The 19753-nt window shown below is 46.8% G+C and overlaps 1 protein-coding gene across 6 annotated transcripts in view; it reads left to right on the top strand.

The window, feature by feature from the left end:
* LOC135826739 (armadillo repeat-containing protein 3-like) overlaps window positions 1–19753 on the top strand; it is a 70434-nt gene that overhangs the window by 2647 nt on the left and 48034 nt on the right. For 5 of the 6 annotated variants that reach the window (XM_065339341.1, XM_065339345.1, XM_065339361.1 and 2 more), the window contains exons 3-8: window positions 1841–1961; window positions 3504–3632; window positions 4102–4173; window positions 8905–8955; window positions 9903–9994; window positions 16248–16320. In XM_065339341.1, the coding sequence (XP_065195413.1) occupies window positions 1841–1961; window positions 3504–3632; window positions 4102–4173; window positions 8905–8955; window positions 9903–9994; window positions 16248–16320 (538 nt within the window). The remainder of the gene's footprint in view (window positions 1–1840; window positions 1962–3503; window positions 3633–4101; window positions 4174–8904; window positions 8956–9902; window positions 9995–16247; window positions 16321–19753) is intronic. The other variant, XM_065339366.1, reaches the window with a different exon arrangement.

The following is a 19753-nucleotide window of genomic DNA, read 5'->3' as shown; positions in this document are numbered from 1 at the left end:
TCCAGCTTCCCAAAATCACTCCCACAAATTGCATTCGTCTTCCTCACAGATGCCGTCTCAGTGGTACTCTGTAAGCCGGATGGCTGGTGAAATGTACCACCAGGAAGGTGATCGCACAGCAGCCGGGTGGAATACAATGCAAAGCCAGCAAACAGTACTTGTGGGATCTCGCACGTCAAGGCATCACTCTCCTGTGGCTCAATCATCTTGTTCTGAACAACATCGGTGAGATCTGTTGCGGCACTAGTAAAGGGTCGGGCACTTCCTTCTAAAACATCTGTCGAGTCTTGTGCCCGCACTCTTCCATTTTCTTGACGATTTCAGTGTAGATCAGACTCATATCATATATGGCCTTGTCCTTGTCCTCCATGACAGCCCACAGTGATGCGACTAAAATCTTGCAAATGAGCCCAAGAGCCCGGCACCCAGCAACCAGCTCGGGAACACACAGGTCAGCTTTCACAGCCTTCAATAGCCGGTTTGCCTCGCCATGGACGTCCTCAAGGAAGGACACCATCACTTCGTGCACTGATATGCAATACTAGCTCCTTTGAAGAAAATCACATAATTTCTGTTGCCACGGTATTCACACAGCGGAGACTTGATGTCAGAATCCTGAAGAAAAGATTTAAACTCTGCCATGCAACCAGCTGACTCATCGCCATGTTCCTCGAAAGCTTTAGTGGCTGAATAAATGAGGCGGTTGATGCAGCTATGACTGGGCTCAAACGCTCCAGGAAGATTGCTGGCACCAATCTTAGCACCTTCGAAATGAGCTTCTTCCCATTTTTTCAGGATTGCATCGGATTGGTCAGCCAGGCCAACGATATAATGGAGACCCCAGAAAATAAATGAGTGCTGACACTTGCTTCTGTTGATCTTCCGAGAGGTCAACCCAGTCACTTTGCACATCGGGGGGGAGTATCTCTGCTCGATAATCCTGCAAAAGATGATTAAAAGGTTTTTTGGGCAATACATTGGTCAGTCACCAGCACTACACAAAGGTCATTGATGCTGCAAACTCCATTCAAAACTCTGCAGTCTGCACTCACATCAACATTTTTGGCTGCAGTGGAGCCTCCGTGTTCTAGAAAACAATACATTGGTCGCTCATAGTATTAACATTTGCGAGGATACGATCACCTGCACTGGTGGCAACTTCAGTAGCATCGGCCATCTTGGACACATCAGCCAGAACAGCCTTGAGCATTTCGAGAGTGTGGACTGCAGTGCCTTGCTCCATGTCCACCATCCCAAGACTGCACACACGCTGCTGGCTTGTACAAATCTGGTAAGCGCCGTACTTGCTGGCGTGCTTGCTGGTACCGCTGCTGTGGAGTGTCGTAAACTGCTCCTATGCTAACTCGCATCTGGGAAAGAAGGCCTGAGACGGCAGCCTTTTCGCAGGCATGCCAACCATTGTCAGTACACTGTTGATCACCATTTTAATATTAGCTCGAGACAGCACTGACGCACTGCGGGCAAGTACTTTCCATCAGCCATCGTCTCAAACTGGATGGTACCGCTGCTTTTGATGGCGTCTGCCTGAAGAGAGGTAAGTTCTTTCCAGAGGGCAACATCTTCTTTGCGTGAAGCTGTCAAGCGAGTATGTTGCCGCGTCATGGCGTGTGTGGGCTCAACCGAAAGCTGATCGTCCATGCTACATCCCGCACCACACGAGGAGTCCTCGTGCAGCGTCTGTGCAGCTACAGATCGACGTTTGCATGCATCTCTCCGCGGTGCTACGCATGTACGCGATTTAGCGTGCCCGCTTTTCGATAGGTTACGTCACGTGACTGAAGTGCCTATCCTATGACTGCCTTCATTTGCCTTTGTGTAGCCACTGGCAAGTGTCACAGTGACACTAACGGACTGCGATGGACTCAAGCTAATACTGCAATCTCCCGAAGCTGCTGCCACTGCTTCTGCCTGCAAGCATCTATTTGAACATGCCGAGAAAGGTCAGTGCCAATATGCCGGCGGAACTTCTTCTTTTCATTAATTTGGTTGAGGTGTAAAGGAAAGCTCAAAACATTGAAGTTAGTTCCTGAGTGATTGGAATTGTTTGTTGACTGCTGAACTGTGTGAATAAGGAGGTCAGGGCCACAAGTCACGGCACTTGAGTGGTGAAAAGAATAGTAAGCATGAACCGTAATGCACCATTGACCCTCCCAGTCGATTTCCTGCCATCAAGCGATCTCAGCACGTGCGTTGAATCCGGATGCATGTTGTATGCTACAAATGCCAGTGCAGGCATTCTGGTGGATGGTGCTCTTCACAATCCAGTATGACAAGTCCGGCCGGGTCACACTTGATTGCAATTCCGTACAGTATAATTATTGCGCTTGATAGCGTCGATGTGATTCCTTCCCCAGCTGTATAGCCAGCTGGGAAGTGACCCAAGGGATGGGATAATGGTACTTTACGGTCACTTATTGCATTTTTCAACACCAATCTATGGCATTACTCTATGGCACCAATCTATGGCATTACTCTATGGCATCAATCTATGGCATTACTCTATGGCACCAATCTATGGCATTACTCTATGGCACCAATCTATGGCATTGCTCTATGGCACCAATCTATGGCATTACTCTATGGCACCAATCTATGGCATTGCTCTATGGCACCAATCTATGGCATTGCTCTATGGCACCAATCTATGGCATTGCTCTATGGCACCAATCTATGGCATTGCTCTATGGCACCAATCTATGGCATTGCTCTATGGCACCAATCTATGGCATTGCTCTATGGCACCAATCTATGGCATTACTCTATGGCATCAATCTATGGCATTGCTCTATGGCACCAATCTATGGCATTGCTCTATGGCACCAATCTATGGCATTACTCTATGGCATCAATCTATGGCATTGCTCTATGGCACCAATCTATGGCATTGCTCTATGGCACCAATCTATGGCATTGCTCTATGGCACCAATCTATGGCATTGCTCTATGGCACCAATCTATGGCATTGCTCTATGGCACCAATCTATGGCATTGCTCTATGGCACCAATCTATGGCATTACTCTATGGCACCAATCTATGGCATTGCTCTATGGCACCAATCTATGGCATTACTCTATGGCACCAATCTATGGCATTGCTCTATGGCACCAATCTATGGCATTGCTCTATGGCACCAATCTATGGCATTACTCTATGGCACCAATCTATGGCATTGCTCTATGGCACCAATCTATGGCATTACTCTATGGCACCAATCTATGGCATTACTCTATGGCACCAATCTATGGCATTACTCTATGGCACCAATCTATGGCATTACTCTGTTCCTTTCACATGTTACTTTAAACAAAGTAGGAGCTGCAAATGTAGTTTGTTGCAAATGTAGTTTGTTGCAAATGTAGTTTGCCGGTTCCGCTACACGTTGCCTGTGCTCACTCTCTTTAGCCGTTATCGTCAGCGTTTTTAGGCTAGGGTGTTCTGATGTTGTCTTCGTTTGTCATGAAACTCATCTTTTGTGTTTCAGGTAACAAGGAGAAGCTGTTTCTGCTGAATAATGATATGCACATTGAGCTGATCAAGCACTCGTTGACACACTCTGATAAGGCTACTCGTTACTACGCTGTCATGTGCCTCGGTAGCATGGCGCAGTGTCGTAAGTCTACCACCGCTCCACGTGTATGTACTAGTGCACCACACACACACACACACACACCACACACACACACACACACACACACACGCACGCACGCACGCACGCACGCGCACACACACACACACACACACACACCTCAGACCTTATTAGACACCCATCACCAGAGGCAATGATGGCGCTGCTACAACAGACGGCATAGCAACTTGTGATATCACTGCAAACTGACCATCCACTAGCTTACAATGCTGAGCAATTGATGGGCATTGTTTGGCCTGGTCAGGTTATATACCAGGGCTTTTCGAAGTTGGTATTCTGGCCGGTGAATCCCTACTTTTTGGTTTTCGATTCCTTTCCTCCTTTGCATGCCGGTCAGACGCCCGAATTGCCATTTGCCTTCGATTATTTATACCGATCTCTGTTACATAAATAGATTGTTGCTTTCGGTGCCTTGTTTTTGGTTTGGGTGCAGCGGAGGTGTTGGAGAAGCTAGCGCGCAATGAAGATTTCCATGCCGTGCTGGTTCCCATGTGCAACACAACAGGTTAGCTTGCAGACTATTTGTGTTCATTACAGTTGTTAACTGCACTGACTTGCTGCTCCGGATTTGGTTTTTTTTGAGGCATGCATGTCACAAGCATGCACCTCCAGGCAAAGCTGGTTCAGTGAAATGATAAGTGAAGCAAACTGGTGTAAGTAAAGGACTTTGTGCGACCCAGAGACTCTCAAAACGATGCGCTGGGATTTTAATGACAAAGACCGGTATACATTATTCCTCGAGGCTGGTTGGAATACAATGTCAGGGCTCACAGCACAGTTCAAAAGTGTGGACGCCATTTTGGACAGGCCACTGTCATGCAAGCCAACCATCAGTGCAGAATCGTGTCCAATCAGGCAGATATCTCTGAAAGCCTTGAAAGTGGGCTGAATTCAAATGGTTCCCTTGCAAGTCTCTGCTGCTCTTGTTCTGCCCCCCGCTAACACCCAATATGGCTTCAGTGCGATTTCTTATTTAGGCGCTGCCAGGTTGAACGCACTTCCACCGGCTTGCTGCATGTCTAGTTCACCAGCTGAATTTCGCTCGTCCATCAAACCATTCCCAGGGTTCCCTGTAAAAAGCCGTCGACGCCCGTTGGGAATTCCCTATTAAAAAAAAAAGAAAATGCCTAGGCCTTTGAAACTCTAGGAACGTACTCTCGGTACCCATTGTAAGGATTTGTCCGAAAGGTTTCTTTAAATTCCACCGGCAATCTTACGGGAGAGTGAAAGCTCTGTCCGTTTCTGCTGCACTTGGTGAGAGAGGGGCCAAAACGGAAAATATGGCTCGGACAATTTCTCGGCAAGATCTACTGTAAGAGTTGAAAGTGTGACGAGTCTAAAGTTTAACGACCCGCAAAAAATTCCCACGTAGCGTGCACAAAGTTTAACGACCCTACCAGCACACACCTGTCTTCTATTTCTCTAGTACAGAGGAGAGCAGGAAAAGCATACTATGTGTAACGTTTCGTGAGCTCACGATGGATTCTTTCTAGTTAAAACGTTAGACGTTGGGCCCCGTTAGACATTCAACTCTCACAGTAAACAAAACAAAATACGCCATCAAATGTCGAAATCGACGAAAACGGGTGAAAACGAACAAAATGAACGGCAAAGAGCGTCCGAACATTTTGAACGGCAAAGAGCGTCTTGTTTGCGCGCGACAAGCGTGAGTGCTTGACAACTATTTTTGTTCTGCACAGGAAAGAAAAACTTTGCGCGGCTCTTACTTGAAGCTAGCTCTGCTCTTCAGCTTCACTAACTCTGCTGTTTGCCGTAGTCGCTGGGAAACGTTGTGCCTCTGCTGCCCTCTCCTGAATTGCCGCGGATGTCCCTGAGCCTGGATCGTGGACCACACCATGCCTCGTGCCTTCTTCTTCTAAGGCAGCCATTTTCTGCTCGTGCGCATCAGCTGGCCGTGCGCGATGCCTGGACGAAACATTGCTGTTTGTTTCAGCAGCGGTGAGGGTACGGGCAGGAGACTGTTTGGCTTGGAGTAGCTTCACATGTGCTCCGGCTTTCTTGAGACTGTTTGGCTTGGAGTAGCTTCACATGCGCTCTGGCTTTCTTGAGACTGTTTGGCTTGGAGTAGCTTCACATGTGCTCTGGCTTTCTTGAGACTGTTTGGCTTGGAGTAGCTTCACATGTGCTCTGGCTTTCTTGGCTCGCACAGTCCTTACAGTCGCAGCATATTCTTTCATTTGCCTGGCAACATGCTCCAGAACATTTTTAGTGACACGAACGGACTTTCAGCTACAAGCGGACATGGACTCGTACACGTGGAGGCGAGCAGGCGTGGAATACAGCACTTTCTCCAAAGAACAAATTCAATGGATTGCCTGCTTGGACAGCTCACTCTCGTTTGGATGGATAGCGATTTTAACTGCCGTTCAGCAATGACATTGTTGACGGGCATTGCGTACATGTACATGTAGGTGGCAAACCAGTGCCACGAGTGACGCTCACTGTCTCTTCAAGGACAGGATGCAAGACAAACTGCCTGTGGCAATGCGTCAGCATCCAGTGGCCATTTGGCGAGCCAGGTGTCAAGGTACTTGACCTGCCCAGCGACCAGTGCAAGAATGGAAAACTCCTCAAACCAAGACGTGGTCACCTGCCGAAGAAGATGTGCCTGTTGGTCGAGCATTTCCTGGTCGTAGCAGCTTTCAGCCAGCTTCTTGGGACACTTAAAAGTGATGGCAAGCTGCAATAACTAATCATACTTGACTGGCCCTTGCTCATCTGATGTAGATAATTGTGCGCCTGCAGTGAAGGTGGAAACCTGAACAGGTATAGCGCGAACCCGGCAAGCCAGACTAGATGCATACCTATGGGCTGTATCAGTAGCTGGCATACGAGAAGAGGAAAGTGAAGCCACCTAGTGTAGTGCTTCTCTAATGCAGCAAGAACAGCATCTAGCTTTGGTTCTTGGACATGTGTCGTGGAGTGTTTAGCTGTGTCTGGCTCCAGCCTTATCTTGGCTTCAGCTCTCAGAGGCATGAGGCGTAATCACTGTGACGATGCATCAGCTTAGCCACCCGCATGTCTCTGATGACATACGATCGTCACATTCTTGCTAAGTATCCAGAGCTGAATTTCAGCTCACCATCGCCGCTCTGGCACTTGATCAGCCTGTTGAGTAGCTCCAGCAAGACCGTCCGCTCGGCAACAATAACCTCATTAGAGGCCATGCGCATGATGTCCTCTCAGATAGAAAAGTGGGAATCCTTCTTTGGAAGGAACCTCGGGATGCGCTTGCCAAGCTCCAGACATGCCTTGCCGTACTTCTGCCACCACTCCAAGTTTGCACGATATACTTCCAGCGAGTGTCCACAAACTTCTGCAGAAATGGAGATGGTCTTGATAGAACTCCCTCGCTGACGTACAGTGCTTTGTAGTAGCTTGGCTTCTCGTGGTGTACGTACACAACCTTGTACTGAAGCTGAAACAGATTGAAGCATAATTATTATGCTGCTACGCTGTCCAAAGCTATCAGCCACGGCATTGCGGAGGGCTATGTTCAGGATGTGGGGATAGCAGCCGATAAGCACGGTGTTGCTTTTGAAAAGCACGCCAAGCTCAGCTGCATAGCCTTTCCTGCTGCCCGACTGGGTAGACGTGTTATCTCCCACCACTCCGCATACTTCTGACACACCATATACACGATACTAGTCTGTAGAGTCTAGGCTAGGCTAGAGGCATAGAATGGAATAAAAAGCTACAACAGATCCCAGCCTTTGTTGTTGTTCATTTCGGGAGATAGGTCCCTGATGGAGATGGCCTCTCAGATTCTCTTCCGGAGTCGATCGCTCTCATAACCAAGAACTTGGACGTTAATGAACGCTGTTTCTCCCAAGAGCAATGACACTGATTGATATTTTGCTGCATAATGCTCGCCAGTTGCTCTTACCCTTCACCGTGTTCCGAGTATCGTCATTGTGCTCGCTGGTCCTGGTGGCAACGCTACGGTAGGTCTTACCGACGTATCTCTCGCCACATTTGCAGTGGAGTTGGTAGACTGCGTTTCGCTTTGCGCCTTCTTTATATCCCGACATGAAGGTAATACAAGCAGCTTTAGGCCATCCTGCTTGCGGGGCTGGGTAAAGTCTACACACTTACGCCATTGCAGATGACATTTTGGTTACAGAAAATTGTGTTGGTTTATAGCTAGAGGGTGCTTGTTTATAAACTGCTGGATTGGTGCATATATACCGCGATGTCAATGTCAATACAAGTCAGCAACAGAGCCATGCAATCGGACTGATGTACCTCTCTGGCACTGCCAACCTCGGGGGCTTCGGCAACTGCTGCCTTTGTCTTGCCCTTCCAGCCGAAGCGGCTTGGATCCGGCTCCCTCTTTCTGGACCTTTCATAGTCCAAAGTCTCTGATCCACTTGGTATACTTGGTTTGATTTGGGTTTTAATATTTCAGTTCGTTGCTGTGTTGTTCTGTTGTTGTGTTGTTGTGTTGTTGTTGTGAATAGTAAAAAGTACAAATAGTAAGAGGGACGCGAGTAAGAAAAACAAAACGGCAGGAAGAAAGCAAGGACTAAGAAAAGACTCTTCGACCGTAGCGGTAGATGTACCGATGAAAGTGAAACATCTTTCTTGGTTTGATTTGATAATGCGCGGAGGTAGTGATATCACACGGAGGTAGTGATATCACACGGAGGTAGTGATATCACACGGAGGTAGTGATATCACACGGAGGTAGTGATATCACACGGAGGTAGTGATATCACACGGAGGTAGTGATATCACACGGAGGTAGTGATATCACACGGAGGTAGTGATATCACACGGAGGTAGTGATATCACACGGAGGTAGTGATATCACACGGAGGTAGTGATATCACACGGAGGTAGTGATAATGTGCCTAGGTAGTGATAATGCGCGGAGGTAGACGAGGTCTACTAGTGACTAGGTCGCCTGAAAAAAACAGCGCGAAAAGGACTGCATCAGAAGGCGGTCTGTCACGCCCGCGCTCTGAAAACGGGTGTGACAAGCAAGACGTATCTCGGGCTCAATAGAACTGAAAAGACCATTCACCGTAGCGTCGATGTACCGATGAAAGTCACCCTCCCCACCCATCCTGGTTACATGCAATTGGTCTGTTTCCAAACCTAATGATACGGGAATTGGCATGCTTTTGTCTCGCATTCAGGCTCTTGACCTTGTCATAGGTAGTCCGGTTACATTCCTGATGTTTGCCTCTTTTCTCTTCTCGACCTACGGCAGAGGGCTTGGCTTGCCAGCAGCACTCCAGCTACCTCATATCTCGCATTGCTAGTAAGTACATGGTACAATCATTTAAATTCTCAATTGTCCGGAATATCGTCTATCCAGTTCTTTGAATTTCGGTCGTAGCACGTTTACAGAAAACAATGCGAGTGCACCCCAGCCCCATTTTCGATTATCTAAATCCGTCACCTACTTTAAGTGGGTATATTTTTCCACACACATCTGTATGTAATGGAGCAAGGTCCGAGTATGTGCTGCATTGAATATGTGTAAGCATGCCAGGGGAAATTATAAGCAGGGTTGGCGTCACTGGTATGGCTGGTGCGGCCATGGCCGTACCAGTTTTGACCAATCCCAGCGTTCCGAGGTGGGCTGCTCAGTGTGGGATTGATTGTTTGGACGTACTAGTAATAGTCTATCCTCATACACTCCTTGCTAGAGTCTCCCTCCCAAACTGTTCTTCTTGTCCAGTGAGGCCCAGTCTACTGCGTTAGCTCTCATATCTGTTGTTAGAGGACTCATGAGTGTGTAGCTGAAACAAACAGATTATGATGATGCATCAAGCTAGAGATGTTTCCCCCCAGGATGTTGAAATAAGGCATGGGGAAATACTCAGTCCTGTTGCCAACCCGAGGCCGTACCACCCCTCAGTAGCTGTCTCCGGGCCTGATTTAAAGGGATGCCACAGTCAAGTATGTAGACCACGTGTCGGCAACCACCCAATGGGACCACCTTGGGGATCATGATTGCTTATCCGAGCAACGGCCTGGTGTGGTACTGTACATGGCACACAGTCTGGTAATGTGCTCGTCATTATTGCTATAATCCGTGACTTGATGCCACCAACACCTATGAACTGGCGAGCGAGGCTTCATTCGCAATGTGGGGATGGGTGCAACAGGCAAACCCAGCGTTTTCTGACGCCGTGAAACTGATGGGCGATACTTGCTTTAATTAACTTTTAAAATGCATGTCTATTGTGTCATTTCTCCAAGGTATCCATCCCTACTTTGCTGGAATGATGTGGAAACATGGAGCTGTGCCAGCAATAGTTCCTCTACTGGCATCAACTGACAATGACATCAAAGTAAGTTTACTACGCCTGTAGTAGGGAGGTCACTCGGAAAATCAAATTTGCGAGTTTTGCATAAAACGCTAGTTTTTCTACACCGGGAAGATGTGAGAAACAACCTGTGAAAATTTGAACCCTAAATTCCAAGGCAATCTAGAGGTAGTCGATTGAAGATTGGAAAATGGGGGCCGAAACAGCCACAGAAGCAAATGCAAGTACAGTCGACTCCTGATATAACGAACACCATTGTGCAGGACAATTTGTTCTTTATAGCCGAAATTCGTTATAACGGAAATGCAATCACACTGTACAAGCAGCAAGTCATGACTGGCAAGTGGCCCATGACAGTATGAGTGCACTTGGTTTACATACGGTTTACACAAGATTTGGTTTGTTATAAACAAAAACTGTTCGCTATAAAGGGTCAGTTTTGTATTGGTCCAAGCAGGGACATGGACAAGGGTTTGCTACATCACTAAACTGATTCGCTGTACGCGACTTCATTATAAGCGTCAGGCGAAATTACTGGTCAGTCGGCGACACGCATTTTTCACAAAAAAATTGCGTTTCACCTGCTGGGAGAGTATGCATGTACTCGAGTCTCATCCTGAGCACGTTTTTCTTCTTCTTTTTTTTTCAGCTCCAGTATAGCTGTATCATAGCCAGCAATCGCATGTCATCACGTACATTGAAAATCAACATAATTTTGCGAATCGATCTTTTTTCCAGGATCACTTTTCAACGAGGACGAAGCAAAGTCGGCCGAACGAAGCCAAGAGGAAGAAAATCACCCTCTCCACTTCACCAACACGATACTGACATAGATACGAGATGAAACAACTAAAAAATCCACAAGAAAACTGTACGGCCATCATCGCGCTGACTTTGGTCTGAGAATTTCTATCATGATCAAAAATGTACGAGGAGCACTCAAAAATAAGCCACAGGCGTACCTTTATCGCTCTCTACTCCTTTTTCAAGGCACAAAAGTCGACTCTCCACTTTCAAACCAGGAGCCAGACATACCAGTGGTCCTTTTCAGCTGCTCCACGAGCGCAGGAAATGTTCACCAAGGGGCGCAGAGCAGCATCCATTCCAGAAAAAGAGCTAAAATACGAGTGAGACTGCGTGACTGAGTACATGAGTACATGAATGAGTACATGCAGAAAATAGTCAATTTCAGCGTTTCTGCTCCAAACAGTTTCGACTAGAAAAAAAGATTACACCAAAGGATCAAACAACAACCATTTTCTGCAGTTTTTTGCAGATAGCTTCCTTGTACTTGACCCAGCACGCCAAAAATCACACCTCGGAGGAGTACAAAAATTACAACTCTCAGATGTCCTCGATTGCTGGCCATGTTTTCATTGCAAAGCCGTCCTCGATTGTTGTGTTTGTTGTTCAAACGAAGTGGACATTCAATCATGAAGGCAGAGGACATAGGAGCCTGATTGGAGTTTCTCGTGGCATAGGACGGCCACACAGAGACACTTTGGGATTTTCTGAATATAAAATACCGTACGCACGATGCTGAGATCAATTTGTGCGATATCAAATTGTTTGTGATCTACCACATCGAGCAGAACAGGATCCAAACACAAGCTTACCGACGGCTAGGCTGCCGACCTGACTGGACAAATGATCCCTGGCTTCACCAGACGCCAGAAGTCGGACACCATGTCCTTTGCCGCGACGTCCATCTCCAAAAAGAACTCCATCTTCGTCGGGAAAAGGCTTGAAGTGCTCAATATTCAACCGAGATTCGCGGACTCGCGCTTTCTCGGATCGATTAATTTCCTGTTGGAACAGTTGCAGGGCAGCTTCCTGCCACTGTTTCAACAGGCGATGGGACCAAAGCAAGCCTGGAACAAGCCATATCGAGGTTGCAAGCCACCCCTCTCAGCAAAAAATTCGAAGAAATTCGAAATTTCAGTGGTGGAAGATATACTATGAAGAGAATTTCAAAAAGTATGTTTCGCGGAGCGATCGCTCAACCTACGTCATTCAAACTTTGCAGGATGGTTCAGACGTACATGCTAGGCATGGAACCACAGGCGATGATGCCATAGCGGACACACAGAGTAACACACACAGCAGATTTGTGTGCACAGATACTAAATTAGTGGACGTCGTCATCTTCTTCCCGCTGATCTCGAATGTACTATGACGTGCTATTTCGCCTGACGGTGGAGTCAACTGTATGTCTCAGTAGCCTGTCATTTTTGTGCCCTGCTATCGCACTTTCTGACTCCTTATTATCTTGTTATAGTCGTGGATAGTTGCTTCATAACTCGTTTCCATCCATGTGATTTCTTCTATTTTCATCAGCAAAATGTGAGAACAACAATGGGCAAAGAACCCAACGCATTCAAATGTATTCAGGGCTTGTTGTTATGACAGTGACTACTGCTGCCAATCATGCAAACGTATGATACCAGAAGCAGAGAGTTACTGCTGACCAGCCCTTAGCCTACATTCGACTGCGAAGGGCATTCGCCTGCGGCGGTAAGATTCTTAAGTGTTGCTGAAGCAAGTGATAGCCATCGCATTAAGGAGAACGAAATCTTGCAGCGCAGGTAATGCATCACAATATAAGAATGCAAATCAGCATCAGCATTCCTTTCAGCATTCCTTTCCGCAACTAGACTCGCCAGGGTCTTCAGGAACACTGAACATTCCCTGCCAACCAGCCCGGAGGTGAACTGGTGATATTGCTGCTATCACTGGTGATCTTGCTGCTATCACTGGTGATCTTGCTGCTATCACTGGTGATCTTGCTGCTATCACTGGTGATCTTGCTGCTATCACTGGTGATCTTGCTGCTATCACTGGTGATCTTGCTGCTATCACTGGTGATCTTGCTGCTATCACTGGTGATCTTGCTGCTATCACTGGTGATCTTGCTGCTATCACTGGTGATCTTGCTGCTATCACTGGTGATCTTGCTGCTATCACTGGTGATCTTGCTGCTATCACTGGTGATCTTGCTGCTATCACTGGTGATCTTGCTGCAATCACTGGTGATCTTGCTGCTATCACTGGTGATCTTGCTACTCTCACTGTTGATCTTGCGATTGGTGATACCACTGGTGTTCCTGCTATCACTGGTGATCTTGCTGTACTCAAAGCTTTATTAGGGAAAATCACCAATTTTGATACAGAATGCCAAAACCGAGCGGAATAAAATAATTACCAAAATCCAGTACAAGAATAGATAAAAATTGTACCATGCCAATCAGCTATCGCTGGTGTTGCTGCTATCACTGGTGGTGCTGTTACAGATGCTGCTGATGCGGACCCTGATGCACTTGACCCCGTGGCAGCTGCAGATCCAAGCAATACTTCCTTCGAATTGCTGGCAATGTCCAGCACAGGGAGAAACCTTCCATGTTTGGACATGGCAAATAATGAAGTATTCTTCACTGTTTGGTGGAGCACATACCTTCTAAACTGCAGCTGTACCCCGAGTGCTTTTCGTTGCTGCTTCACTGTAAGCAAAGCCTCCACCTGCTCGTGGACTTCATCATGCAGCCACTAGCCAAATTCCGCAATCCCCTTCGTCAGGCCTTTGTGTCTCTGGCATGCTTTCGTATCAACTCTTCTTCCTTCTTTTTCAACTCGACAGCACGCTGATTTCGTATCTCACTCTGACGCTGCCTGTAGATGCTAACGAGTTCCTTCTCAGACTTGCGTCCTGCATGGGTTATTTCGGCTCGTTCCTCGGCAGTCTTGGATTCCAGCCATGCGCTAGTCCTGTTATTGGCAAAGAGCACGAGACCTTCCATAGCAATGGTCCTAGCACATGGCTTCTCTCTCATGATGTGGTCTAACTGTGCGAAATCTCACTGCATTTGTCTTCGCTACTGATCTTGTCTCTGCTACCAACCTTTCACTTGCTGAGTGGAATTTACCCTGTGTAAGTGCTCTGGAAGCAGTCGTTTCATGTCAGCTGCAAGGGACGAGCAGAGAACCTGCAGAAGGAAACGAAACGCAGTGTGTTGACAGTGTCCATTATGCGTGAGCACATGGATTTCACAGCTGTGTGGTGCACTCGAACATGAACAGCAATGTATCCAATGTGGCTCACCTGAAGAGCTTCCAAAGCTAGATTGTCACTATCACTGGGTTCAAGAAGGGTTGTCAAGACTGTATCAATGATCTGGACCATGGCTCCAGAAAAGGAGCGAGCTGGTCCATCCAGGAGAGGACTAGTAGCATCGCCAGCCCATTTCAGGAAACACTTCTGAAACTCTGATTACACAGCCGACATTTAAGATATCGACAGAGACTTGTCTTCCAGAGCACGCCACAGCGGTGCAATAACCAATTTGCAGATGATCCCGAGGGCTGGGGCACCCGAGCAATGAGGACTGGCACTCCCAGGGCAGCTTTAACCCTTTATGTACCAGCCATCCAATGTATGTAGAGGGTACCCCTGCACAAACATCAGTTCACAGCTCAGGACAAATGAACATTTTATATAATTATACATATATTGAGTAATTATACAAGTTATGTTTCTCCAGGCTACCATGGATAGAGGAATCCGTTCCAGCAAAAATGGAAGTCAAAGTTTGATGATAAGTGCGGGGCCATTGACCAAATATGGCATACATTCCCAAACACCTAAAAATCAGCTTCAATACACAGCTATGATGGCATAAGACCTACTCAGCACACCAAAATCTTGCAAAACACTCGTAGTCCTCTACAATGATTATCTAGATGTTCCCATGATGCTCAGCAAAGCAGTTGCGTGTAGAGGTGAGACAGAAATGAGACGCATTTCCTTTGCGGTTGTTGCATACAGAACATGCTATTCTAGACTTCAATGCAGGAGTTTCTTTGCACACAACGCAGTCTCTCTTGTCGTCTGTAGCGATTGGCAGGTGTTGTTGTGGTTCCTCTGGAGCAGCAGCAGCAGCGCGAAGTCCTTCCATAGGCTTGTACAGCGGAACAGCAGCGTCGTCCTCAATTTCAGAGAGCTGCCGCACAACGTTGAGCCGGTATTCCATCTGGTTCATTGGACGATCACCACCGATGAGTCCAGGATTGTCAACACGCCGTTGCTCAAACAATATAAATGAATTGACTATGGCTACTTCTATAAAATCAAAAAAAAGAGTCTTCCAATATTTCTTGGTCTTCCTAAGTATGCGATACGATGCCACCAGCTGATCGAACTTGTCGACGCCTCCCATAGCCATATTGTAGACTTGAATTGTCTCTGGCTTTACAACAATGTTGTGGAGTTGCCCATGCTGTTTGATAGTTCTGTTTTCATTGACGAATTCTGTGGCGCTGTGGATGTTTGAGATCATTGTTACGCAGCGCTTGTCCATCCACTGTAATTGGATCAGGCTTCCTTCCCTAACATAACGCATATCCGATCTGTTGGCACGGCGTTGAAACTCCTTTGAATTCTTCAAGGATCTGCTGATGCCACGGCGGTTGACCTGGCAGGTACCACATGCCCTTGTATTATAGTTATCCGACAGGTTATTGTAAAGTTCAGGAGAAGAATAAAAGTTATCTGTAAATACGTGGTAGCCTTGGTGCTTGACGGGTGCCAATATACGCATCAGCGTAGCTATTGGTAAAGCCAACAATAGACCCGACAACTGCATGGGTAAAGAAAAGACGAAAGAAATCAACTTCATTCTCGGGGTGGAAACCATCGGGGAAATGACAGCTAGGCTCACGGATAGGGTTGAACACGGGTAGTTGGGGTCTTGCGTCGTCATCCTCCCAGCTCTTCAGATCGGCAGGAGCAGCTACTGGCGCAGGAGGCACTCCACCGCCACCACGACTTCGACCTCCACCGTGGCCACCACGACCACCACGACGTCCTTCCATAGGAGCCGCCATTGCCACATGGGCGTCAATTGTGACCTGGGCGCTAATGTGCACAGGGCTGAATAGTTCAAAGTTATACACCTCTCTGTGTAGGCGTGGGTTCGAATCCCACTTCTGACACCATGTAACAACTTCTTGAGCCGAGGACTAGCTACTCAATGGGAGTAGCTAGCAGGGTATATATGGGGGGGGGGAGAGCATAGGTGATAACTAACACAATGCAAGTGTAGATGATGTAAGTGCGGGAATATGGTGTGAATGGACGTGTGAGTGTAAGCGCTATCTCAATGCTGGTGGAATATCTCACACACACCACTTGGTTAAGAAAAGTAAGTACCAAGCCCCGTCATCATTCCATGTACAGTGTACCGGTGTGTATACCCTCCTGTGTTGTGTTGTGTTGTGTCTTTAGAAAAATGCCATCATTGGCCTAGCAGCTCTGGCATCTGATGCTGAAGCACGTACCAGTCTGCTGGAGGAGAGCAGTAAGTCGATGTCACTGTGTGTGTCTAGCTGTCTACCTGCAGCCGCTGTAACACGTTACATTAGTCAAAATGTTCAAAATCAGAGTACTAGCACAGTAAAACCTGTCTACGAAGACCGCTCTCAAGGGACCTTCAAAACGTGGTCTCCGTTACCAGGTAGCCTCCTTATCCAGGGTCATTTGACTGGAAATAGCGTCCCTTGATCCTGGTTTCAGTGGTCTTCTAGGACAGGTGGTCATCTTATCCGAGTGGTCATCTTATCCGAGTGGTCATCTTATCCGAGTGGTCGTCTTGACACTTTTACTGTACTTCCTTTGATGAAGCAACATTTTTGCTCCCTTCACGTTTTCATTGATACCTACCAGTGTCTCAGAACGGGTCAGTGTTGCTGCTGAGAACGAGGCGAGGAGTCATTGGCAGTTAAAACTCCATCAATCAAAAAGAACAACGTAGCTTGATGAAGCGCTTGTTGTCGTGTCCTCCTTCGTGCCTACCAGAAACGCAATTATTTCATCTCGACATTTTTTCTGCTCGCTTCACCTCCTTCACGAGGTACAACCGGTCTTGGTTCTCGAAGCTGAATTGCTGTGGGTTGCTCTACTATCAGTGAGCTGAATTGATGTGGGTTGCTCTACTATCAGTGTGGTGACTTTAATTATTGCAAAGCCACTTGTCTCCAGCTTGTCCCCAGGTTGCCTTTGAACGAGCCATAAAGGCAGTGCTGCTTCGCTTCCGCTGGGTGCTGTTCTGCTCGTTGTTTGTACAATGTGGACCAACAGGAGTGCTTTAATGGCGTGTGCAAGCTGGAGAATTAGTGTGATGCAATGTTGCAGGTGACCGTGGCTTGAGTCGATACCTGGCTTTCTGCTTTCCCATGCGAACAGCTGAGTTTACTATGCCAACAAGCAATCATTTTGCGAGAACTGTGGCAGTGCCCAGTGAGAAGGCAGATTTTGCTTGTGCTTCTGGTGAAGTAAAATAGAGCTAAACAAACAAACAAACATGCAGTACAGGATGAGCGTTTTCCAAGATATTAGTATCCTTGTTTGTGGAGTACACGAGTAGAGATAAGCTGATCGAAAAGATTCACTCCCCCCATGGCGTGATTGTAATTGTCTACAAATTGCAGCTTTCTGAACTCTATCTATGCTGCCCATAGACTTGTCAACACCTGGGGAGGGAAGATGTATAGTAAAAGATGCCCAAGGATGTGGGTGATCCTTATAGCTTTATCGACCGGGCATCCTTGGAAAGACAAGGATACTAGGTTACACTTAAATGTTTTTGTGAAGTTATACATTGCTGCTTTTAGTCCATCGGCCAAATCTCAGAAAGGGCCTCTTTCGGCGGAGGTGATGCACTGAAGCTCCAACTAAACGCCCTTTGGCACACTAGCTCATGAGACCCCATAGAATACGAATCCGTTTGTTGGACGTTGCCAATCCAGTCCAGGATAGTCGAACTGGGTCGAATACCTTCGGCCGATTTTGGAATTTCGTCCACCATCTTTCTCATCAGTGTTTATTTTGTGTGGCAAATGTTCTCGAGCCGCTGAGCAGAATCTGCGCACGCTTGAGCGCGTGAAAGGCATGCATGTTGACTCGTACCGTCCGAAACATTTTGGCGAGCTTGCTGAATATGATCAGTAGTAAGTTCAGAATTTGAGGCTCAATACATTCGGAGAAGACTGAGTAGTGTGGCGTATTGTCACTAAAATATTTGCTTGAACGTGCTATTGAGAATGGGTAGAAGATGGAGTGTTTTCTTGAGCTAGTTTTCTATGTAGATCATCTCATCTGGCGTCTATAAAGAACGCGTATTATTATTATTATTATTATTATTATTATTATTATTATTTTAATAACGAAGGTACGTGTTAGGTCGTAAGTATCCACGCAAACACACATCCAGTCAAAATGTGTGTTTGCGTGGATACTTACGACCTAACACGTACCTTCGTTATTAAAGTATTATCCGCCTCCGACTTCTTGTAAAATTATTATTATTATTATTATTATTCATTGTCGTCGCCAGCTGAACTAGAACATGCTGGACACCACCACTGCACTCGTCTGCTGAGGATCTGCATCAAAGCTCTTGATAACCACGAGAAGCACATGCAGAGGTAGGCATATAATATATCACAAGCATGTTTGACTCCATACGAGTGGACTTGATACCACTAGATGGTCCATAAATTGATACCATAGTGAATTAATGTGAATAATACAATCATGTGAAATCTTAAGATTGTAAGAATCGTAGGAACACTTGGTCACACTCCTCATACTGTACAGTCACCTACCAGTACAACTATTTACAATTTCAGAATACATGTTACGGTAAGTTACCGTAACAATATAGGAACAGAGGTGATTCTGGATATAATCACTTGTCACGGGTGTATACACTACTACGAATTTCACCTTGCATGCCCGACTGCGTAAGTAATACAGACGCATGCAGTATCACACAAATAATGGCATAACAGATACGACAGAACAGTTTGCAACAAGAAATAGCGCGTGATGTTTGGCGTGTGTTGACCGCCATGTTATAGATAAAGTAGTGTCACACCATTTCATCATCGTCACTGGCTTCTGAATCACTGCCTGATGGTTGATGGTCCGACTCTGACTCATCAGCAGAAGAAGGGCATGCCGTGTCTTCCAGCGCTGGGGTGGCGTTGGCAGCAGTTTCAGGTTGCATTTCACCTGCTTCGCTGGGTTCATCCGTGCTGTTAAATGGATTACTGCAACGTTGGCACTTACACAAGTCGGTGCAAGCAAGCAATTCCCTCTTGCAGGAACACTGGCGACTTGTGCAGCCAGTTTTGCACCCACAGCTTGCTAGCTTCAAGATGTCACGTGGAGCATGATGCTGTGTCATCCACTGAATCCGAAGGGTGCCTACATGAGGGCAGAGTAAAGGAACAAACTTTTCACAGTGTTACACTAGATTTATGCCGGGATGCCCTAATATACTACTCGCGGTACCAGTGGTGCATTGTGCTCTAGGCTTGATATTGCCACGAACTGGATACATTGTCAAAGATAATGAAATCATACCGAGTCTTTTTAGTTTCACTTGCCTCGGGAGTCCAGTGTCCATCCATGTCCAACAGGCGACGGAAGATCATGGCAGGGCACAAGGGCAGCTTTCCAGATATACACTTGATAATTGGCCCGCAAGGTATGCTGTATAAGGGCGTCCTTGGTTGGTGGCATCTTCTGGGGATTGTCCGCAGCAAGGGACATGTAGCGGGCAACGTTGATTTCCTTCGTATCACTACGATACAGCTGACAGACGAATGCTTCGCAATTTATCTTTTGTTGTTGACTGATAATCAAACTGGAACCGAGCTCTGCCATTGCAGATGCCATGGACGCATCTTTCTTCACTAATTCGAGTGGCACTTTCTTGCCTTTCCCAT

Source organism: Sycon ciliatum, chromosome 1 (genome assembly GCF_964019385.1).
Source record: "Sycon ciliatum chromosome 1, ocSycCili1.1, whole genome shotgun sequence".
Lineage (NCBI taxonomy): Eukaryota > Metazoa > Porifera > Calcarea > Leucosolenida > Sycettidae > Sycon > Sycon ciliatum.
This window is presented reverse-complemented; position numbering and strand designations above follow the sequence as displayed.